This window comes from Natrix helvetica (genome assembly GCF_964273705.1).
Source record: "Natrix helvetica genome assembly, chromosome: Z".
Taxonomy (NCBI): domain Eukaryota; kingdom Metazoa; phylum Chordata; class Lepidosauria; order Squamata; family Natricidae; genus Natrix; species Natrix helvetica.
In genome coordinates, this window is record NC_138554.1 from 98,863,115 (window position 1) to 98,887,625 (window position 24,511).

Sequence of the window (24,511 nt, forward strand, 5' to 3'; positions counted from 1 at the left end):
AGTCACCGTTTCCTGTCCGCTTCAGACTTGAGGATTAAATTAACTGAACTATATTGTCTGGATCATCTTGAAAAGAAGGGATTTTTGGGGTTATTTTTTTTTAAAGCCATTCTGAGGATGTCGATGCATGCACACTCTCTCCCACACACGTATACATACCTTTAATTAGAAATAGGGAAGGAAAATCACGCAACTCGGTTGGATGTCAGTTGCCCATTTACGTTGTGTTGGAAAATATTCCCACATACTTTGGGCTCCCTCGTTTTATCGCTTTTGACTCGGGCATGAGGGGAGACGGTTCACTGAGACCGAATCTCTTGTTCGCCAGTTTGTTTCTAAACAGGCAGATTATCCCTTTTGGAGGCGGTTGTCAAGTTAAGCGTTTCTTAGACACCGCCTCTACACCACGCGGTTCCTTTGCTTTCGTCCCAGCGGTTGAGCTGGGACAGAGACCGTAAGCTCCTGGCAAGAGGGTGAATGAACAGGGAGGGGGGGAAGCTTCTCCTGGATAGACTACGGTTTTTGCAAGACAGGTTTTCGGGGGGTGCCTCTTTGCTGTAAGCAGTCAGGTACCCGTCGCTGGGAGTCTCTCCCTGGCGTCATTCCTTCATTGGGGGGGGGGGGGGGAGAATACCCCGCTCGACCTATGGACTGACGAGCACCCATTTCCTCCACGGGGGGGCGAGGTTACCCGAGGGCAATTCCTCCCCGCACCCCTGTTCTCCGTGTTGGCACCGAGGAGAGCGCCTGGTGGCCAGTTGCCATCTGCTAGGCTCGGCGGCAGCGGAGGTGTGTGTGTGTGTGAGAGAGAGAGAGAGCCTGGGGGGGAGGGGGTTGTTTGGAACTTTGCTGGCTCGGTAGCGGTGGATCCCAGGGGAGAAGGCCGTCCGCCGCTCGCTCATTGGTCGCCGTGCCGTCAGCTGGTGCGATTTGCTGCTGTCGCTTTTGGCGCTCGGCCATCCAGAAACAAACCACTCGCATGACTACTAATAGTTATAGCCAGATGTACTAATACACAACAAATCAAGGTCTGGGATCTGGGGAGCGTCCATGAGTTCCTATTTCGTGAATCACGCTTTCCCGGGAAGCTTGTCGAATGGACAAGAGTCCTTCTTGGGGCAGATCCCCCTGTATCACCCCACGGCTGGCTACGAGGCTCTAAGGCACTTCCCAGCTTCTTATGGGGCCGGCAGCCTGCAGGAGAAGCCCTACTCCTCCCCTAGCTTCTTCCAACAGTCCAGCCCCAATACGGTCATCGCCTGCAACCGGGCAGCCTATGATTATGGAGCCTCTTGCTTCTACTCGGACAAGGATCTGGGCGGTGCCTCCTCGCCCTCCGGCAATGGCAAACCAAGGGCCAGCAACCCCGGGGACTACTTGCCCTGCTTTGCCTCTGATCAGCAGTACAAGCCCGAAAACGGGGCAGCCAAAATCCTAAACGAGGAAAACAGCGACCGGAAGTACATCAGCCCTGTTTACCCTTGGATGCAAAGGATGAATTCGTGTGCTGGTAAGTCATAAAAGGTAACCATAAATAGGGAGGTGGGCTGCGGAGGTGATGGTGGAGGGGAGCTTCCATTCTCTCTTTCTTTCTTGGGAAGAAAGGACTTTTTCAGATGGGCCATCTTCAGACTGTCTAGGACAGGTAGAGAAGGTTCAAAGCCCAGGGATTACGTGAGACTCTTTCTCAAGTTCTCCTTCAACCTGACAGGTGGAGGACTACCTTGACAAGGAATGCCTTTTGAAGGTTGAGTCAGCACATGAAGCCTGCCATTGCAGTGTCACATACCTCGAAGCAAATCTTAAGGAAATAACTACTAACGCTCTTCAGAAATCAATATTTTCTTAAGAACTGGGTGGCTGCTGTTGCTAAACTGCTCACCATCATCTTCATCATTATTACCAGAGAAGCTTCTCTTTCTATCAGAGCCAAAGAGTGATACAAGGGAAGACTTCTGACTGCTCCATATATTTGTGAGAGTTCTCTTCCCCCTCCCTTCACCCACTCATTAGTGTGTAAGAATGAGCTATTGAATCCACGTTCCTAGTAATATCTACGCGCGCACACAAATCATCTAATGGGGTGGAGGGGGTGGGAAGAAAGAAAACTTGATCAATGGCCAACCCCCCCTCCCCCGTTTCAATGTATCAGAACGTCATTCTTTGTTCTTCTATCAGAGGAATTAGAAAGTCTAAGGATATTTTAACAGTGAAGCATTAAAATCAAAAGCTTTTGGAGAGTTTCAGTCTATTCTCATTAAAGCATTAATGACCTTCCTTTAAAGCAGTATACTGTAATTTAATTTACCTCTATACTCTATTTTTATTCTACGTTCTTTTAAAAAAAACACTTGCTTCAAAATAGATTTTATTACATTTATTGGGGCTTGCAAATAAATCTGTTTAGGTGCTGGTGTCAGTTGACTGAACTTAACAGGATAATGTTAAGATAAGACAAGCATCTTTAAATTTCATGTGTTTAAAATGGGAAAAAATTAACAAGGAGGATGGCTAATTCCTTCCTTTGGAAATCAGTGTGACTGAAAAATATTCCAATTTGATTACACCGTCAAAATCCTCTTGTAAGTCAGGACATAAAACATAGCATAAAAACAACTCTCCCATTATACCAGGGCCTAATCATATATCATCCAAGGGGAATGGCCACATTGAAAACAATCTCCCTTCCTGTTATTAAAAAGGAATTATTCTGTTCCCCCCATCCCAAAATTTAAATAAAATTAAAAACTAAAAGATAACTTCGAAATACCTGATCCTGTGAGCACCAGAACGTGAGCTTGTCTCTTAAATTAGAAAGCATGAGTAAATAAGGAGTATAGCTCCAAGGATTTCCCCGATTTCTTTGTTAACCGAAAGGCGGGACGCCTGCTTATTCTCGGTTATATATGTTTGCTTCCCTAGGTACAGTATATGGAACGCATGGGAGACGGGGCAGGCAAACCTACACCAGGTTCCAAACGCTAGAGTTAGAAAAAGAATTCCATTATAACAGATATTTAACCAGAAGGCGTCGGATTGAGATTGCAAACGCTCTTTGCCTAACTGAACGACAGATTAAAATCTGGTTTCAAAACAGGCGGATGAAATGGAAAAAGGAAAGCAAATTGATCAATTCCACCCAGCCTGGCGAAGAAGAAACAGAGGAAAAATCAGGGGAGTAAAATTATGCTTAAGAGAATAAACCATCTATTAGTAGCTTTTTCCTTCATCACCATACCTCCGAGTTCACACACAAACACACACACACACACACACACACACACACACAGCCCTACAAATTCATTGGTTTATTATTCTTTTGTTGTTGTTGTTTTGCAGATATTTCCAAAGGCTTAATTAAAATACATATTTATACATCTATCTATATATGTTTTCAGTAAACTGTGAATTTCTGTATTAGTAGCATTATTGACAGTAGAAAAGGTAGTAGTCAGATTTCTGCTCTGTAGATTTAGGTGCTTAAATGCCTTTGACATGAGTAATGCCTTCATTTCCTTTTTTTAAAAAAATAAAAAAGTGTATATAAAACTACCAATTGATGGTCCAGCTTCTCCGCATTAAAAAGGGTCAGACCTGGATCCAAAGAGGGATTCTAGAAATAGAGACCTTCTTCTGCATGTATTTTTTTGCTAACTCACTTAAACAAATAGTTGCGCTTTGTTCTACCCTTTTTCATCTCAGACCTGGACACATTTGTTTGTAATAATATTGATTTCTCTGGGACTTTATTTGAATGATGTTGCACATGGCATCCTCATGTGGTTCAAAGAAAAGAAGAAGAGGAAATGTTTACATGTATGCACAATTCCCAAAACATAATTAGGATTTTCAAAAGAGATAATGGGTGGGATGGGAAATACAATCCAAAACCTTGCTGATCATCTGCTGTATATTTTAATTTTTCTAAAGTATAGATTTAAAAATAATAATTAGCCTTTCTAAAAGGGTAAAAAAATACTGCAAATTGAGTGGGGAAAAAGGAGGAAGGCTTTTGTTGATGGGCAGATTACTAGGATCCATGTGATTATTTAATATAATTGATCATCAAGTATTTTCAATTTCTTCTTCTATTATCCTAGTTTAAAATTTCTTTATCCTGTTGTTATGGATGTGTTCTTTACCCATTTAATTTAAAAAAATATTTAGAGAAGACACCCCAAATTTAAATAAGAATACAGCTATTTCATACTCGTGGTGTGCTAGAAAGTGCAGGTGAAGGCTTTATTTAGTAGTAGCATGAAATTATATTATAGTGCATTGGTGCCACTATGTACATATGGAAGCATGCATATTATATTTTAATAATATGAAAAGCATAGCACCTGGACTATAAATCTGACTAATAATAATAATAATAATAATAATAATAATAATAATAATAATAATAATAATAATAATAATAATAATAATAATAATAATAATAATAATAATAATAATAATAATAATAATAAATAATTCACATTTCCCTAACTAAACAACACCACTATGCTTATATTTATGAGGTTGAGAAAATTTGCAAGCCTTGAAATGTTCCTGAATTTTCTCTTTCTCTGTGTCTTTTAAAAGCCCATTAAAGAATTATATTTAAAAAAAATACTGCAGGACATCTGTGTTGAATACAAATTTAAAATTGGCACTGGCTTTAAAAATATATCAATACTTCCTTCCTCTTGAAGTTGCTGCTCAGTTACTATTATTATAGAGATTCATTATTTCTTATGTGTTCTGAATCAGTTTTTTTTAATTGTTAATTTTGGTCCCTAAATTCCGAAGAAATCTATGCTGAAATTAGTTTATTTTATATATATATAAAATAATACCAATTTATTTAGTTTATTTTATATATAAAATAAAAAAAACCTTTTTTGTTTTTTGTTTTAATATAAAACCCACGGTCCCTAACAATTGCTACTTACTAATGGGACTCTGAGAGAGATGTCATAATTTTGCTATAATGGGCTGTAACCCCAATTCGACCTCAGTCTTGAAGCAGCTCCGGGCTGAGAAAAGTGAAACTCTAACAAGTCTCCAGAGGGTGGCGCACGAGGCCGACTGACAGTCAGGAGCTGGCAGCGGGCTCGCGCTCCAGGCGCGCGCCCAAGCACTCTAGCATCCACCCAACTCCCCCATTTAGTACGCGAGTTTACCTCTAGAGGTCATCAGGCAGGATTTACGACTGGACAACAAAAGCACGTGATATGAAGTCGTACCCCATATTTGGGTGCCTACGTAGGAGGGAACCAAGTACTTGTCCCAGTCATTTCCATAATTCATCATAAATTGTGCAAGGGTGCTATAGACGCACCAAAAAACGAAGCAAAGAGCCACAAATCAAGGCCCCCCGATTAAAAAAAAAAGCCAACAACAACAACAACAAAAACCCCTAACAAGCCCCAACAACAACAACAAATGAGCTCCTATTTTGTAAACTCATTTTGCGGTCGCTATCCAAATGGCCCGGAGTACCCGTTACATAATTATGGAGATCCGAGTGCCGTGAGCGAGCAATTCAGGGAATCGGCCAGCATGCATTCCGGCAGGTACGGCGGCTACGGCTACAATGGTATGGACCTCAGCGTCGCCCGCTCTGCTTCCAGCCACTTTGCGCCAGGGGGGGCCACAGAGAGGGCTCGCGGCGGCAGTTACCCCTCCAGCGCCAGCGCCAACACCAACGCCAGCGCCGCCACCCCCGACGCCAGGTACGCCAACCGGGCGGCGGCCGCTCACTCGCCTCCGCCTGAGTCGCTGCCTTGCGCCGCCGTGGCCGCCTCGCCTGTCAGCGGCGACGCTCATCACGGTGGGGGGAAAACCTCCACCGTTAACTCGACCACCAGCACTTCGTCCACCTCCAGCGGCACCGCCAGCGCCGGCGGCAACGCCAGCAGCAACGGCAGCGCCAGCACCAGCACCAGCCACCTGGGCAGAGAAGGGCTTAGCACGTCGCCGGTCGCCCAGGAGGATCCTCCCGCCAACAACGAGCAGGCGACCTCTCAGCAGAACGACCAAAACACAGCTCAACAGGCTCCCCAGCCCCAGATCTACCCCTGGATGAGAAAACTTCACATAAGCCATGGTAAAAGCATGCCCGGTTTTCTTTATATGTAACCTAATAAAGCAGGTCTAGAGGCAGAGGGGGAGAGGGGAGAGGGGCCAGGGAACCGAGGGGACACAAGGTTGGCCAAAAAAGAAACTAGGTGGGGAACAAGAAACTTCCTTCTCCTTCCACGCCTCTCTCGCACGGGAGCCCCATGTTTGTCGGACTAGCTTCTAGTTCAGGTGGGTCTCTCTCTCTCTTGAGGAAGCCACAAACTCTTCCCACCCTCGCCCCCTTAGAAAGGACAGCGCAGCTGAAGGCCAGTGGAGGACGGAAATCTGGGTAATGTAAGACAATCTCTCCTAAGGACTCTTCTCCAGGTCTCCAGGACTGGGCGCTTGAATGGAAATGGTGGGACTGAGCGAGCGAACCAGCTTGAATAGTGCGTGTCAGCTTCGGTAATTTATGGCGAAGATTGTCCAGTGAAAACACCGTTACTAATTATATCCCAAAAGAAGTTGAGGAAATAGTGTGTGCGTGCTTGTGAGTGTTTTGGGGGTGGGTGGGGGTGGAGACAGGAGGGTGAGATTTCTCTGGGAGAAAAGTAGGGGAAACTTAGGGGAGCCTAGAGTGAAGGGTCTCAGGGAAGCTAGTTCTGCAGCCCTTCAGTCTCGGCATGGAAATAATTTCTCCTCCAGCCAGACTGGCAAATCAAGTGGGTTTCAAATGAAAAGTGGACCTGGTCTGGGACCAGACTGAGGGGGAGCTTGTTAGTTTTCTTTTAAGTAGATAACCGGGAAGTAAGTTCTTTAGAAAACTTTACACACAAGTAGAGACCTGGCTGAAGAACAGTTGAGCAAGCGAACTGCGTGCTCTCCAGCTTCCGGGCTGGAATTGAATTGATCAGCTTTTCATTAAGGGAATCAAAGCGGAGGTTATTTAAACTTCACCAGGCTTGAATTACTTGAGGAAAGGGGTTGTGGGGAAGGACAGACAGAGAGAAAAAAAACTGAGGAGGAGGAGGAGAGAAGGAGGAACTTGTTGAGTATTTCCCTCAAATCAACATACAAGCGAAAGAAATCTGAGGGAAAGAAAAATGGACAGCAAGGAGCCAAAATGAAGGGGGAGGGTATGTCCCTTTTGCCAAAGTCTAAACCGGTTCCCTTATTATTTTCTTTTCCCCTGTTGCAGACAACATAGGGGGGCCCGAAGGGAAAAGGGCTCGGACAGCTTACACCCGATACCAGACCTTGGAGCTGGAGAAAGAGTTTCACTTCAATAGGTACCTGACCCGCAGGAGGAGGATTGAAATAGCACATGCTCTTTGCCTCTCAGAGAGACAAATCAAGATCTGGTTCCAAAACAGGCGCATGAAATGGAAAAAGGATAACAAGCTGAAGAGCATGAGCATGGCAGCTGCAGGAGGAGCCTTTCGCCCTTAAGAGATATGCCAGCCCTGCTTCGCTCCCCATCCCCCCACCCCATCCCAGAGAGGGAAAAACAATACAAGTACAGAAACACCACAACAATTCAACAGTATTATATAAATGCTGACCCTGCGTAGGCGCAGTCAGTAATTGCTCTTTGCTTAACTTCCCTAAAAGGGCGAATCAACCCTCTGCTGATGTATCTTAATAATCACGAGCCTGTTTAATTGAGCCTCCCTAGTGCGCGGCGTGTTACAGTAGATCGGCTTCCCTGTGCATTTCTTTGTCTTGAATAGCTTTGTCTTTTTTTAATGTAGATGTTTTAACTTATTTATATGAAGCAAGTGGCGTTACTTGAAGTAACTGTAAAAACAGGAAAAAATAGTCCTACGCAAACACTAAAAAAAAGGAAAGGAGGCTTCCTTTCCTTCCTCCTTCCCGCACCCCACACTCAGTCTGGTTTAAACCCAGTGTTTTTTCTCTGTGTTGTTGCCCTCGCTGTGCTTAACCATGCATGTGTGTTTGAACGTGTCAGTGTATGTATAACTCCAAGCTGTGGCCAAGATTTCCAATCAGAAAAAAAATACTACCTAATTCCTGTGTCATTAATGGCTGTTGTAGAGGTGAAAAAATGAAACAAGCTGAACTTGTCCAAACGTGTAGTGAATAGTGAATCTGTGACGAAAACTGTGATTCCAGACAGTATGTCCTTGCTGTGCCTTTGTATATGACTTTTTGCACGAACACTTAAAAATGGCTTTTATTAAGCGCAGCTTCGGAAAAGTAAAAGGGTTGGGGGTGTTGTTGTTTTTGTTTTGTTTGTGGACAAAGTTACAAATAGAGTCAAAGTTTGGCTATTTGAACAAAAAAATGTGATTTTTTTTTAAGAAATGTGGATTTTTTTTTTAACTGACTGGAAAAATAAACTTTCTTTTATAAGGGATCATCTCCCCCTTTTCTTTCTACTGTCTTTTGCCTTTTGAGGGGGAGCTGGTCTGTACCCTACAGAGACTCATATATTGCTCCACATTTAGTCTGGAGACTAAAGTTGGAGACGAAACTGTAGCCCCTGTAAACTGGAGCAAAGATTGCTTTCTGTGTTGAATGTTGTATAAGAAACACAAAAGTGTCATTTTTTGGGGGGAAGGAAGATACCACACTGTTAACTCTTTTTCCTAAACAAACAAACAAACAAACAAACATATAAACAAGCATTTGCTTTTCTCAACTTCATTTCTAAGAACTTTAGCTTCCTAGAGGGAACTAACAAAAAGCTAACTGGTGTACAGTTACAGATATCTTGCAGAGAGACTCTTACACACAATCTACCATGAATTACACTTCTCTTTGTGCAATTTTAACAGATATTGGGGAAAGACTTAGATCAACTCAAATAAATATGTATTTCTTTGTTTAGCTTTGCTACAATTAATTTTGCTAGAAATGTAACATTACTTACCCAACCCAGGGCTTGAATGGTTAATGCTTCTGAGTTCCTAAGAGTAACTAAAGATCTGTGGATTTACAGGCAAAGTATATTGGTATCTTCCCTTAAAAGTTATAAAGCAGTAAACTTTATAAGCCCAAGTTCCAGCTATATGACATTTAGATACCAAATGAATAGGGTTTTGTCTATGAATTACATCGTAAAATCATCCATAGTACAGACAGATAGGCTCACTGGCTATAAAAAGTCACGTGGTGCCATTAAAGTAAGTTTTATGGTTCTGGGGAGTTGTCATCCAACATTATATACCACATAACATATAATAACACTGACGCTGGACTTCATTTGACTCTCTTACAGGCTACGTGCGCCTCCTGGTCATTCAAATTGTCAGGGTTTAGGTACAGAAGTATCTCTCCCCAAGTTTTCAAATACTCAGTGAAAAAAAGCGCTCAAGGTAAGTTATGTGCGCAAGTTGCTTAAGTTTGTTTTTACAGTAGAGAACTTGGCTATACTTTTGCCTTACTCCTTGTTTTTGGACCTGACAGTATTTTGAAATAGTCCAATAATCGCTTCAAGGGGCTGCTTTAAAGACAGGGTGTTTTCCAATCTGCTCCAAATCCTATATAATTTGTACTTTTCTGGAGTTGAGCTGATAAATATAAGAGCAACAAATTTTATTCTCATCTTAATCCCGAATCAAACATTACAGTCTGAAGCAAGAAAAGCAGAACAAGAGTCTTTGGCAGAGATGGATTTTGAGGCCTAACTTTAATTACGTTGGCTAAAGCAAATGATAATGACTTCCTTTGCTCCATGAAAGGTTTTTGTTTGTTTGTTTCTATCAATTGTATTTATGGGAAGAAGAGTCCGCAGGCCAATTTAAAAAGAAAGAATTGGAGGGGGGGGGGGGAGATGGTTTTGGCTATAAACCTGTTGGAAGAGTCAACAACCCCATTGTTATTGGCATGTCTGGAATATTTTCATCTAGATGAAATATTTGCATATAACAATAAAGGTGTTTTAGTTGATTTTAAATACTGGATTCTTGGGTCTTCTCTGCCTTCCAGAATTAATCACACATGCACCTTGTATACTGTTCACAATTTGTTGCGTTTTCTGTGATCTTAATATTTGTACACCGTATACACAGCATATGTTGCATATTGCTCACTCCAATCATGCATTCTTTTTATACCTTCCTCCTGCTTCTCCTGTTTTTCCTTCCAATGTGAGGAAATAGATCATAACTTTAGATTCTGCATACCATTATATCCCTGGAAATTACTGAAAACTGTCTCTTAAGTTTATAGGACATAATAAACAAGCCCATTTATGTAGCTAGCTACCTTTCTCTTTTCTCTCTGTTTTCTTTCTCTATTTTACTGGCTGGCAATTGTTGGGGTAGGCCCCCAGCTGCCTGTTTATTTCAACATCCTTTTTTTATTTAAGCAGACACTTCTCACTAGAGTGTGATTGCACAGCAATAAAGTTTATGGCCGGATTTAGATCTAAGTCTTTGAATTTCCAGGGTTGAAAGAAAGCATGAAAGAACATTGGTTTTTTTTAAACTTTCCCTTGCCTGCCTGCCTTCTGAAGGCAGAACCTAAAAATTCCTACTCCTAGAAATTTAGGAAAGCAACTGCTGGGGACACAGTAGCAATTTTATATACAAAATAAAATAAATGATTTTGCAAGTGAACAAGGATTTAGTGGATTTAAAGAGATGGAGCTACAGGATATCTACATTATAATAAGGGGTTTAAACCTAAGAATTACCTGAGGTAATTCACAGATTCCCTTCCTAAACTCTTGCTAATAATAATTCAGCTGTTGGTCAAAGTATATGTCACACTAGACTATTGGGGTTTATTTCAATTAAATGTCAAATGAGGCTTCACTTCTCTATGTCTTAATTTCTTTCTGCACATTATTCAGAATTAAAAGCAGTTTGCATAAGTCTTAAAATCTCAGTGGTATCTGGTAAAATAATTGAATCTTGCCCTCTTCTGGCTGATATTTTTAAAAAGACACAGATTTTGTGGAGGCATTAATAAATATTTGAAGATCTAGAAAATTCTATCATTTTTAAGTTGACTCTAATTATGAATATAGGCACTCAGGGTCATTTATATTGTGCGTGCATGTATGTGATCTCTCTTCACACTCATATGAAATAGAATTAATGGTATAAAATATATTGTTATTTGTGTCCCGTCCAGCCCAAACTCGGTTTTATCCAGGGATTCCTGCCTGCCATAATTAGCGTAGTTAATATATGCTGAATTTTCAACAAGATTTAGCAAGATTTAGAATGGGGGGGGGGACCATTATTTTACCTTTGAGCCCTGCTTGTTTTCTTAAGTAAAATAAAATGAGGAAGGCCATACAGATTTAATTTAAATATATATAAAATACAAGTCTGCAATCCCACTTTCAGAGGAAACTAGCTTTTCAGTTGAACCAGCATTGCTCTCTACAGGATTACTGATGGTTTCCTACACATTCAAAAGCAAAGGGTCCTTTCATGCCAAAAGCAGAATTCTCCACATAAAATACTATTCAAGCCATAATGCATTATTTACTTCAGTTTAAATGTGCTGTGTTAAAGTTTTGCTGGGCTTCCCTGTTTTAAATACAGGAGAGAAATGCTGCTTAAGCCAGCTGGGGTCAGGGGGAGACTAGCCCAATTCTTTCGTCTTGGGTTTCTTTTTTTATTGCTATGTTTATTCCCACACACAAGGAAGGAAATCCTTTTACAGTGAGATCTTAAAAACCAAATGTGGTAGTCATCCTTAAGACTATTTACAATTAGGGAACATAATTCCATGATTTAGAGGCTAAATGTTGTTCAGATTTTTTCTTGTTAATGCTCCTTTTTCCACATCTAGTTATTTTCTGAACTAACAACCACTCAGTGGACACACTGCTCAGTGGAAAGATGGCTGAATAAACATACTGATTTCACAGACAGAGCAGGAAAGATATACAGTTCTATCAAAGTTCTCTACTAATAAGTGACCCTCTACATTTCTTCTTAAAAGTGCATACTCCTGAATTCAATGAGATTGTGCAAACTAGCCTGCAGGTCACAATAAACAAAATTAAATTATACCAGCCTCCTAACTCCGAAGGGAGGATTGCAACATGTGTAGGAGAAGAAAACATTTCCCCCTCAAAATGATGATTTTATTTTAGTCTCTTTCTGTCATTCCATATCAGAGCAGTAAGTTGAATAAACAGTCCAAAATGTACTCATCTGCTCAAAACACTTATTACTCCAAAATAGAACACTGTAAATCAAATTTTTAAAATTAAAAAAGTGTATTTGCATAAATGACAATAATGCCATTGCTATTTTACTTTCTTATGGTAAGAATAATACTTTTTTTTCCTTCACCTTATCAGAAGTTCTTTATGGATGTTAGAAAGTTCAATTGTATCAGCTCAAGTCAGTGTTTTGGATTTTAGCAAGGTAACTATGGCACTTCCCCTCTGCTGAAAGCACAAATATGACTTTTGAAACTCACATGACATGGGATCAGCATGCACCTTCTGTTCAAAGCCTTATGAAAAAAAAATATTAGCTCCATTATGCAAGTGAAAGAAATACTGCTGATATTTTCTACTGTTTCTATTGAACAGTTTAATGCTAAGATTAGCAATTAGAGCTCCTGCATCAGATCTTCTTATTTACCTTTCTCCTTACTTCTAAATTCCCTTCCCCTTGAAAGAACAAGACTGTTTTTTTGGAGATATAATTCAGCTTTGCAGTTTTCTATTAATTCTGACCATATACATTGTAGACCTTTTTGGATTCTGTAAAATCCAAGTAGCCAGTTTCAGTATTTCTTACAAGCAGGTTTTCTCTGGGAGAAAAGAACTACATCTTTCTTGCTTAGACAGATGCAGTCAATGCAATATAATTACAAAGAAAAGTATATCATACTGTGTTTTTGCAAAAGTGTGTCTCTTCAGAATCCCTGGAATCTGCTCCTCTCATCCTGTTCCCGATCTTCCACAATGGCTTTTCAATAATAATATTTGTTATGAAGGTTATTGGGTAATTATTGCAGTTTTGTGAAACAGTCCTTGCTCGAGGTGAAGTCTGTCTCTGAATAATAAATGGCAGCCCTTGCAGTTCATTGCTAGGTTAAGTAAATGCAGAAAGGAAGATAAATCTGCACACTCTGAGACTCACCAGCAGAGCTCGCTTTAGACCAAGTTCATCGCCAATTCGCTTTTCCTTGGACAAGGCTTCACAAATCCACTGGATCAGTTCTTCAGTGTGTTGTTTCTGTTATTGCTATTAAAAAGACTTGGTAAAATGATTAATATTTTAATATTATACCCTGGGCTAGTATATTTCAGAGCCTGTAGTTTACCCCTGTCACAGAGGCTACCACTTCCATTCAGTTTAATCTGCTTTTTTTCAGCAGTGGCAAAATGTCTTTGGAAAGTGATTTTAGGTTTTGCTTACAATGATATACTTTTTTAAGGACCTCTCCTTTTTTCTTCTTTCTTTTTAAGAACACCACATCCCTCTAGATCCTTTAGGAAAGCTTAATGGGAAAAGGAAGGCTGCTGATCTTAATCCTTCTTTAAGGAGATAGAAGCTGCATTGCTTTTGTATATCTTTGTGATTAGGGCGTAACTACTCCAGGTCAAAAAGTTGAGGGTCAAAAGTTTACGCCTTGCGCTGCTCTTAGTCATGGGCAGCCTAGACAGAGTTTGATGTCAATGTTATAGCCAAGATCTTGACTATCAACACAAAAGATAAAACATATTTGAGTTAAGTGCAGATCCCAGTATGGACTCCAGGTGAACTTTAGTGTTTGGTTGAATGACCTCAATTAATGAGGGAAGGAGAGAAAATTCCTCTTTTCAGAGAAGAATACACATTGTATTTCATCTTCAATGATCAAGCACAGACTTTCCCTGAATCAGGTGAACATGATGCTAAGATACACATAGCTCCATTCTTCTGCAGAAATACATGTGAGCTGCATACACTGACATAAATATCTTTCTGAGTGCTGTACAAATAAATACTAACCAATTCGTTCAGGAGAATTTCCATTTATTTTAATGATCCAGAGTTGCACCTTTCATGAAGAGAACTACGGTCGATGAAAATTCCTTTTATCCTTTGTATATTTGTGCCTTGAATACAGCTTTTCCTAATTCTGTGTCCTCCAGAAATTTTGAGCTATCATTGGTAAAATTGTCCAAATGCATTTAGAGGATGTCACGATAGAGAAAGCTGCTTTTATCTGAGTTGTTTGCTGGACTAATACAGATTTATCTTTAAAAACTCATCAGTTATCTTTTTAAGTCCCTTTTGGAGCAAGGAAGACTGATGCATATAAATGTGTAAAAAAAGGATTAGCAGTGTATAGATTGCATTGCACTTTCTATGTTTCAGTACATAGCGAACTGTAAACAACTTACTCAGTTCAGTTATAAGTGGGTTTTTAAGTAATATTTGGGGGGTGAAACATCTAGAATACTATGTGGTGTTTGCTCTTGAAGCAACAAATTTATAATTTTATTTTTAGTAAGAAAATATATTTGCATTACTTTATACATGCATAAAATGTGTACATATAACACGCATATTTTCCTTTGGTGAAACACTTTTATTTAGTATTACATTTAGAGAATAATTTTCTTCTTCCAAGAAGCAGAAATGGACGGTTGGAAGGGTTTATTTAATCTGCTAAAATGAAGTTATTTTTTTTTAACACAGCGTCAATTTGTTGATTTCAGATTTTTGCAGAAGATTTTCTGTGTTATATATGTTGCCACAAATAGATGAGTTACTACAGGAGTATAGAACATTTCCCTGCAAGACTGAGCAAACTACTATCTATACATATTGACCGAGGAGCAACTTTTTTGAATTCAGTGCAGCTTCTGACCAAGGGAGCAAAGCTGAACTTTATATGGTGGTTTGGTTTGGATCTGGGAAAAGTTGTTCTGTATAAATGCAATTACAGAAAGATAGTAAAAAGTCCTTTCTAGAAGAAGAAAATAGTTTTTAACAAAATATATCCATATTTTCACTATACAAATACAGTAGAAAGTGTATTCTGTAGGAACAAACTATTCTAGTTATAAGGCAGTGGTTGCATAGGTGTTGAGTTTCTAGAAATTTGACCATCTATTTTTTTTTCTTGATATACTTCTTGGTGTATTTTTCTTGGAAATTCTTCTAAAATTCCAATCTCTCTTTTTCTCTTCCATATCTTAAATTTAGGGGAAGATAATCAGAAAACACTGTTAAAATGCTGTTAAAAACATCTGAGTGTAAAGCTAAGGAGCACACCTTCCTCCCAAAAATCTCAGGATTGCCAGATTTGGTAGTATTTTTGAATTCACTGGCCCTATTTCCAGATAACTGTACATAGCATAAAATCTGGAAGGCAGAATATAAGCTGAATATAGTTTCTCTACCCACAGAAAATGGTAGATGTCTTTGGACTTTTTTCTTTAAAATGACAATTTAATGAATCAGAGCTTTGTAAAAGGTGGGAAACCTGCCTTTCCCCTTTCTTCACTACTTTTGCCTTAAGGTGGAATTTGAAGGCAATCAGTTTAAGTGTTGAAGAAAAGGGAATTTTTCAAATACACATTGATGTTTTCAGGAGTTCTCAGCATTCTTTTTTCAAATTGTTTTTGGGGGAAAACCAATTTCAAAAGCTTTTTATTTTCTTGCTACTTTAGATAAACTTAGAACAAAAGACAGAGTGTATTTTTACGTGAATATTGCATATGAACACCAATCCCCAGCCCTCAAGGTCGGCACAATTAAGATAACTTAATTCTCAATTTTTTCTGGTTGCATGGAATAATTTTGCTGCGCCTTTCTTTTCAATATTTTTTTATTCTGTCTTTATTATTTTTATAAATAATACAAAGCCGTGAACATGCATAATACTCCTTCCTCCTTCTATTTTCCACTCAACAACAACCCTGTAAGGTGAGTTGGACTGAGAACGACTAGCCCAAAGTCACCCAGCTCGCTTTCATGCCTAAAGTGGGACTAGAACTTGCAGTCTTGTTTGTTTAGCCTGCTGCCTTAACCACTAGACCACACTGACTCTTGTCTGTATCTTCCACACTCAGATTCCTTTTCAAGAATAACTGTTAAGGGAATACAAAGACCAGAAACAGTCAAGTTTCATGATGAAAATTCTTACAGATAGATGTATGGGTTCAGATAGCATTTCTTCCAGTGTCAAAAGCCAACTGTCAAATGCTGAGCTTCAAAGAAGTTCTTTTTAATGAGCTTTTTTTTTTATTCTAGAAAGTGAAAGGCAAATATAGTCCCTACATTTCACAAATATTACGTTTTTGCCCTAGAAGAATTTCAGGGTCTTTCCCATTTAGGAATAAAAGATTTAACCAAAGCCTTCTCCTCCCCACCTTTTTTTTAAAGGGACACCCTCGAAGATCTCCTGGAAAAAAAAAACTAAGTCCAAGGCCGAGGTGAACTTCAGGTCAACTTGTCTAACAAATATGAAAATGTCGCTTGGTGAAGGGCACGCCTTGTTATTTAACAAAGACTGTCAATGTGTAAGATTAATAAGCAACAAAATGTGCCCAGTGTCACTTTTCGGTTACTTTGAAACTGGGGGCAGGGTTGTATTGAACAAGGAAAGCTGGGTTAAATATACTAAAAATGCATCAAATCAGTGGCAAGGCACGGTGTTGAATTTGTTGATCAGCCATCTTCTCTTCCAGGCATGTGTGGCAAGACAAAACGTGTGTGTGTGTGTGTGTGTGTGTGTGTGAGTACATGTATTTTTTTGCTCCAGATGCACACTGCTCTTCTATAGGCAGTGACCATCAAAGGAAGATAAATCTGCAATTTTGCTCCTCCGATCTTGCGAAAAGACCCTATAGCTTTTTATCCGTTTCTTCTTTAATTTCAGTAAATTATCCCCCAGTCCAGACTAGCTCAAAGCAACTGCTGCTAGAACTTTTGATCTGGAGGTGAGGGAGGCTCTCTGTCAGAGAAATCATCTTCACCTCCCCAAAAGACTGCACGGGTGTGTGTGTGTTACTGAAGAGGATGGTGCTTAATGCTGGCTAGGCCAGGTTTCTGGGTCCAGTATATGTGCCTGTAGAACAGAGCATAAATCTCTGGAGACATAGGGGCGGGGGATGTGTGAACTGCTGCTGGAGAGATTATCCTCGGTGGTCTTGGCCCGGCTCTTGTTTATGATATGATAGGGAAACCATCAAGACAAGGAACAGGCCCATCTCTGGAATCGGAAAGAATCACCTAGCCTGAGAACCATACAGCGGCTGATCAGCTTTGGTCTCCTTGGAGATTTACAGAGCTTGCAGAGTAGAACCATTTTTATTTTTGTGGAGTTAAGCAAAAGGAGGCACCCAGTGGAAGGCAGTGAAGGGAAGAGAATCGGGAACACAAATCTTAAGCAGTCCCTGGGACATGGTGTATTCAGCAGACAGAAAGAAGGTATTTGCTTCATATTTATTATTATTATTATTATTATTATTATTATTATTATTATTATTATTATTATTATTATTATTATTATTATTATTAATATTATTATTATTATTATTATTATTATTATTATTATTATTATTATTATTATTATTATTATTATTATTATTAAAACATGAAACTCGGTCAACTGAACATTAAAAAATGCATCACAAATACTATTGACTGGTGCTAATATTTGATACGGGCTGTGCCAACGTCCTAGGTATCAACCAAGTATATTATTATTATTATTATTATTATTATTATTATTATTATTATTATTATTATTATTATTATTATTATTATTATTATTATTATTATTGGGAGTCCTAGTTTTTCAATAGTTCTAGTCACCCTCAGGTCCTGAGGTGGGGGTGGGGGCTTTTGTTTCAAGAAAAAAACTCTCCTGTTCAGAGTTGCTCATTGCAACTGCAGACTTGCTTCGGTTCCAATTTGACCCCCACACAGGGACAGGGCCTTAACTATTTAGACTCAACCCAAGTCCTGTTTGTAGCAATGAAATATTTAATCTCCCCTCTCCATATCCAACCTGGATGGCAACATCTACACTACCACTCTCACTCCTTTTTAAACCATAAAATAAACGTGGGGGGGGGACAGGAAAAAATTGTTTCCCTTTGGGATCCAGTGGTGGGGTCTCCTCTGATGCCTACAAGTGTTTTATGGCCTACCCCAAGGAAATTACATCTGACTACCTTCCACAGGTAAACCATGCAAAAAAAAAATGCTTCATAAAAAGTCAGCTGGAGATGATAAAAGAGAGATTGCTGTGCCCATTAACAGAAAAGACATATTTTTGGTATTAGCTAAAAACCTGGTCTTTGGTTTTATAGGTCAGAGTTCAGGTGATAAAGAAAAGATGCAGTGGGGAAATGAGGTAGGAAATGCAACAAAGATATAATAATCTTAGTAATAAAATTCTCTTAAGGAAAGAGTAACACTGGGGCACACACAGCTCTGCGTAGCCCCCATTCCACCTCAAAATATTTGGTTAGAAGATTTTAATTTGGAAGCAATCATTATACTTATCCACACATAGATCATGGAAGGTAAATATAATAACAGAAATCTACATTTGCAGTGAAATAAAGGGGTAACTGACCCCTCATCTCCTGCAGATTAAGAAATCTGATGAAAACAGGGACAAACTAGAAACAAAATGGGTAGAACACAAGTATACCTGTGTGATACTTTAGAATCTTATTTTAGCAGCATCGTTTTTGTGGCACAGTATACCTGTCCATTCATGAGAAACTCCCATGGATTCATTATGATTTATTCTCAAGGAAATGGCCATAGGCTTGGTGTCCTATTGTAAGGAAAAGGAAGAGGGCCCCTCACTATGCTTATGTGTTGGTTAAACATATTTAGAATATCACCGTTTATGCATAGGCTTCCTTATTCCTCTTGTTTTCAGCAGTGATGGCAAAGATTTAAAAACTTTCAGCAGAATACATAAAAACATTTCTCTCATGTGACGGCAATAGTTTTCATATTTGCGAAAGACTTTTTAAAAAAATGTCACTAGGTTTGGTGATACAGAAAGTCATCTGGGCTTCAAGGAAAATTTGTTTCTGGTAACTTCTTGAATTTCTATGCTTCCTTATTAATATTTGCAGGATGACTTCATCTTTCTTAACTACTCTTATAATTAATTGGATTTCTGTTTGTTTTTGTCTATCAACTTTCATTTTGTATCTGCATCTCTAAGAAATGATCTGCCACTCTAGATTTGCCAAAGGGTGTTGAGTATTTAGAATAACTAAATTACAGTAAAAACACCATTTCTGAAAGCCCTGGAGAAGTGTCGGAAGGAAACAAGTAGCTTCTTGCAATTAGTTGGCCTTTGTTTCTTAGTATTTAATAAATCCATTGATCATTCTACTACCATTCTTTATTCTTTATAAATATTCCAAAATTCACTGAATAAAATCATGCTATTCATTCTCATCTTTAGCTGATGTGGTTCTGTTTCAAAACAGAACAGGAGAAGAATAGATCCAGGGGAAAAAACAGATGTATAAAGATAGGCTTGTACAGTTGTGTCAGGGTGGGGGAGAGCAACTTCTGCAGAACGAATTTTCCAATAGCTAAAATCCCTCCGTGTGTGTTTGTGTGTGTGTGTGTCTGTGCACGCACTCACTCACATCATAGCTTGTATTCAAGAACAATAAATCTTAAATATAGATCACCTTTGTTTTCTTCACTTGATGGGATACAGGCTTAAAATCTTCAGACAAACTCATAATTGCTGGAATTCTTTAATGAATTTCTCTCCAAAAATTACAGAAACGGTAAGGGATCTTCTACAGATTATTGCTTGAATTTCCACCATCCTGAAGCCAGCCGATTTGTGATTAAGAGAACTTGGATTTAAGAAAGGCTCCTAAGCCACTAAACTAGGATTTCAGAACCCACAAACCCCTTGGCAACTTGCATTTGCTGAATCGTTTTAGGGTCACCTCCTTCTGTAGTCCTTTAAAACTTAAAAACGGATCTGATGCTGTTTTCGGAGACATTCCTTCCTTCCACCCGTCCTTCGTTCCTCATTTTACCACATAAAATCGGAATGCACCCCTTGTTCCCTGAGCGGGGAAAACGCACGTAGGATGATCCTGCGTTGCTTCAACGAATCTTCCTTCTATTTCCTGATCCGGGCTCTGCCAACGGCATAGCAATTGGCCCTGTCGGTCAGGTGGTAGTGGTGGTGGTGGTGATGGGGTGGCAATGGTATGTATCTCTTTGTGTGTCTGAATTTGTGTGTGTGTGTGTGTGTGTGTGTGTTTGAGCGCGCGTCTGTGTGTATCCGAGCTCGCGCGTGTGCTTTGAGCTTTTGGGGTAGGAATTCCAGAAGAAGGGCGGGGGGGAGCGTGGAGCCCCAAACTTTGGCGGGAGGCACTTGACAACAGCGGCGGGGGAGGGAGAGGAGGAGGCAAGGAGGAAGAGAGGGAGGGAAGGAAGGAAGGAGGAAGGGGTAGGTGGGTGGGGCCTCCTGGAGCCCAGAAAAACGACAACGCGAGAAAAATTAGTATTTTTGCACTTCACAAATTAATGACCATGAGTTCGTTTTTGATAAACTCCAACTACATCGAACCCAAGTTCCCTCCTTGCGAAGAATACTCGCAGCTCGGCGGCGGCGGCGGCGGGAATAACTACCACCCTCCTCACTCCCACCAACACCCCCATCCCCATCATCCCCAGCAACAGCAAAAACTGCAGCAGCTGCACCTGCGCCAGCCTCTTCCCGATTTCTACCAGCGGCCGAGCAGAGAGCCGGGATACCAGCCGCCGCAGACCCCCGAGGCTCGGTATCTCACGCAGCCCCCCCACTACCCCGAGTCTCCCTACGACTACAACAGCCTCAGCGCCACCCAAAGGCAGGAGCACCCAGCTCCCGGAGCGTCGCCACCCCTGTCAGCGCCGCCGCTGCCGCCGGCTTCATCAGCTCCTGCCCCGAAGGGCCATCAAGTGGCCTCCCAACCCTTGCTTCAAGGCCACGGCCCGCAGCCTCAGTCCCAGCAGCGTCCTTGCGAAGCAGCTCTGGGAGCAGCTTCCGTGGGTAGTCCTGGCTGCTCCTTTTTGCCCGAAAAGAGCACGCCAGGCCTCAAAGGGAAGGAGGCGCCGGTGGTGTACCCCTGGATGAAGAAAATCCACGTGAACACGGGTGAGTTGGCCTCCTCCAGAGGGATCTGAGACTGAGCGCGCCTAAGTCCCGGAGGCTGGGATAGGGCTGGACTCGAATCGGGGATAGCAGTGCTGGGGAGAGGGCACATTTCCTATTTTTAAAGCGAAACCCAGAAAGAAAGGAGACACGAATACCCCTTTTGTAGGTGGAGCCCTTGAGCAAGAGATTTACTATGCCAAACTGTTAAGACAGCAATTATGGCCCCCATAAATTTAATAGCTCTGGCAGTGGCTCTGGGCGGTGGGTCTTTGAGTTTTCCTTGAGTCCAAATGCCCATCACCATTTTTACCGATCCCTAATTGTCCCTCTTGTCAAGAGCCTGCGAAACCTTTTTTTAAAAAGGAGCCCGGTGGCATTGAATTTATGGCACAATAATGATAACCTTCCCTTGCCTTCTTCTTTTGTGCATCTGGGTGTGTGCGCGTGTACCTGCATGTGTGGACGGCTCAGTCAGCCCCAGCTACAATGGAGGGGAGCCCAAAAGATCTCGGACTGCCTATACAAGACAACAAGTCCTGGAGCTGGAGAAGGAGTTCCATTTTAACCGCTACCTGACCAGGAGGCGACGCATTGAGATCGCGCACACACTCTGCCTGTCTGAGCGGCAGGTCAAGATCTGGTTTCAGAACAGGCGGATGAAGTGGAAGAAGGATCACAAATTGCCCAACACCAAGATGCGCTCCTCCAACAATTCTGGTCTCCACCAGCCAGCCAAACCTCCAGCCCAGCATCACCCACCAACTCCCAGAAGCAGGGCCACTTTAAACTCAGCCTCACTATGATGGCCAGACTCTTGCGGGGAAAGAGACACTGCTAACTCCAACACTTCTCCAATTCTTGCCTCTTTTTCCTTTTGGCCTGGGGACCAAGCAATTGCACTGAGGGGTAGAAACAGCAGAATAAAAATCCGTGTTGATAAAAACCAAAAAGTAAATAAGCTTTGGACAGTATTCCTCTTTTGTAAATATGTCCCCATCTTGCTCTCCATGATTTTTTTTTTAATTTATGGGAGTTTTGGATGGACCAAATGTTTAAAAAACACTCTTTGTATTAATGTTTTGAGGCAACATAGTATTGATAAGTGACTTTGTGTGTAAATCCTAGGCTTGTGTTGTTCTGTGAAATGTTTGTTCCTGCACCTTTGGAAGACGCAGAAGTAAACTGGTCTGATTTCATTAAAGTCATTTTGAAATTAGTGGGGTGGGGGGTGGGGGACACTCAGCAACCATACAGTCTCATCCCTAACTGGCTGAAGAAAGTGTTTTCCATGTACCAAGAGTAATCTTTTTTTAAAGTGTAGTTTTGCTCCAGTTGTGATAATAGTCTCCCTAATGTTGCATTTATTATTTTTAAGAAAAATGAACCAATGTTACTCTAAAAGCTCAGCCTATATTCATGTCATATCACAGTCCATGTCTAAGAACAATATATGACTTCTATAGGTACACATTTGTGAAAGTGTGTTGTGTGTGTATGTATATCTGTGTATGTGTGTATGTATATATATGTATGTATGAATATATATATATATATATATATATATATATATATATATATATGTGTGTGTGTGTGTGTGTGTGTGTATGTATATATGTATATGTATATATGTGTGTATGTATGTGTGTGTGTATACACACACACACATACACACACACACACACATATGATGTCCAGTGCTGTTAATAAAGAATATTCTGTACACAAATAAAATTACAATTAAAAGCCCTAGACCCATTGACAGAATCATGCATTTCCAAGATCTGGGCTTTGGCTGACACTTGATTGGTCTTAAACAAGTAGATATGTTGATTGATTGGGTTTGCCATCAGGTAGTAAAGGCTGAATCTTAGTATTAGTATTATAGTCAAATAGTATCATTCAGAATCAACACAAAGCATATTAGGTGGAATAAGTCATGCTGATTTTCAGAGCACTGATTTTCACACAGTACCTGACTGAGTCTTAGGGCCCTATGAGTACAGGAGGTGGGAGAAAGTCCTATTGAAATAAACTGGACTGGAGTTGGGATGATGGGTTAAATAGGATGTTTTTAAGGTACCCAACTTGTAACACTCATGTTCTTAAGTAGGCAACTGAGATTAACTGTGATACCTATCGAAACCCACCCATTCTGCAAAAAACAATTCCATCTTTTTCCATTCTTGTTCAGAAGTTTATCTTTTGTGTCTATACTATATAGTACTATACTACATAGTACTACACTACTATGCAACCAGAAATAGAGACTCTTCAGTACACTGGAGGAAATGATTAATATTATTCTTACCACACTAGCCGTACTTTTCACCATATTGTAACTGCATCTTTCTTTTGTTTATTTGTTAGTGGTGGCAACTTTTCTTTCAGTTTTAATAACACACCACTTCTTGGATTATAGTAAATTGGCATCCTTAATGCTAAACAATGGAGGGAGGGAGGGAGGGAGGGAGGGAGAGACAGAAAGACAGACAGACCGTGAACTACCACATCAGGGAGATGGTCTTGATATAATAGTTTGATAGCTGATATTTTTAATAATTTGTACAATGTGTTCACATATATAAAAACCTTCAACTTAAAGTTAGATTGAGATCGTATTCTAAGTAGCAAAACACTTTCAGGCCTTAATTGCCATTTAGAACAAGAGTTTCCTGGTGGGTGGCAAATGTATGTGGTGCAAGGAAACTTAGTCTTCTTTTAGTTTTCTTTCACTGGCCTTTGCAGAATTCTCAGAGAAAAAGTGGCAAAATTTAACTCAAATATATGAGGATTCTTCTGACCTGGGGAGGGTCACAATATTGACAGTATTAAAATGTCAGATTATTATGAAAATAAATCTCAGGCCAACAGAACAGCCCAAACTGGGTCTCCATTTAAAACCTGAAAGACATGCTTGGCCTGAATTCTTCAATGAAATAGAAGAGAATGGCATAGAAAACATGGAGGCTTCCCTCCTCCTTTATATTGTGTGTCTTTGTCTAAACTCTGTGTTTGGCATGAAGATTTTTCTTCTGCTAATTTACAGAAACTTACAAATGAAGAGGAATCTTCAAGGTGTTTAATCAGCTACCTAAGTAAAAGATTACAGATCTTCTTTTACTTCCCAGGACTTATGCTGGGTGTCCCCATCCTCTCCATCCTCTCTTTCCCCATGGTTTTTTAAAAAAGAGAAATGAAATCATGCTGAAAATAGCAAATTTACTGAGAATCATTAATCACCTCCTACAATAAATACTTCTTTGTAATTCAACAGCGATTCTGAAAGGCATTCTCTTGGAAAAGGTCTGCGAAGACACCGAAGGATTTTCTTGGGGAAAATGTGTTCATGTATAAAAGACACAGTTGCTTGGCTGCA

At 40.3% G+C, this 24,511-nt stretch overlaps 3 protein-coding genes across 7 annotated transcripts; all 3 read left to right on the forward strand.

Annotated features, from left to right (window-relative positions):
* Positions 1 to 629: 629 nt before the first annotated feature.
* HOXA6 (homeobox A6) lies at positions 630 to 4,355 on the forward strand. The gene is made up of 2 exons (XM_081933411.1): positions 630 to 1,510; positions 2,923 to 4,355. Exons 1-2 carry the CDS (start codon positions 1,051 to 1,053, stop codon positions 3,180 to 3,182), a joined length of 720 nt encoding a protein of 239 aa, XP_081789537.1. The 5' UTR covers positions 630 to 1,050; the 3' UTR covers positions 3,183 to 4,355.
* On the forward strand, positions 4,353 to 24,494 carry HOXA5 (homeobox A5). 4 transcript variants are annotated; one of them, XM_081933407.1, is made up of 4 exons: positions 4,353 to 6,094; positions 7,247 to 7,337; positions 9,290 to 9,386; positions 24,410 to 24,494. In XM_081933407.1, the coding sequence occupies exons 1-3, from the start codon at positions 5,431 to 5,433 to the stop codon at positions 9,369 to 9,371; spliced, it is 837 nt and encodes a 278-aa protein (XP_081789533.1). In that variant the 5' UTR covers positions 4,353 to 5,430; the 3' UTR covers positions 9,372 to 9,386; positions 24,410 to 24,494. The 4 variants fall into 4 exon arrangements, with proteins under 4 accessions (XP_081789533.1, XP_081789532.1, XP_081789531.1 ...); XM_081933406.1 differs by lacking the exon at positions 24,410 to 24,494 and adding an exon at positions 16,371 to 16,496; XM_081933405.1 differs by lacking the exon at positions 24,410 to 24,494 and having other exon boundaries at positions 9,290 to 9,941.
* On the forward strand, positions 20,402 to 23,274 carry HOXA4 (homeobox A4). 2 transcript variants are annotated; one of them, XR_014173545.1, is made up of 3 exons: positions 20,402 to 21,135; positions 21,607 to 22,783; positions 22,831 to 23,273. XR_014173545.1 is itself a non-coding variant. In XM_081932280.1 (2 exons), the coding sequence occupies exons 1-2, from the start codon at positions 20,523 to 20,525 to the stop codon at positions 21,936 to 21,938; spliced, it is 945 nt and encodes a 314-aa protein (XP_081788406.1). In that variant the 5' UTR covers positions 20,402 to 20,522; the 3' UTR covers positions 21,939 to 23,274. The 2 variants fall into 2 exon arrangements, 1 of the variants encoding a protein (XP_081788406.1); XM_081932280.1 differs by having other exon boundaries at positions 21,607 to 23,274.
* Positions 24,495 to 24,511: the final 17 nt, after the last annotated feature.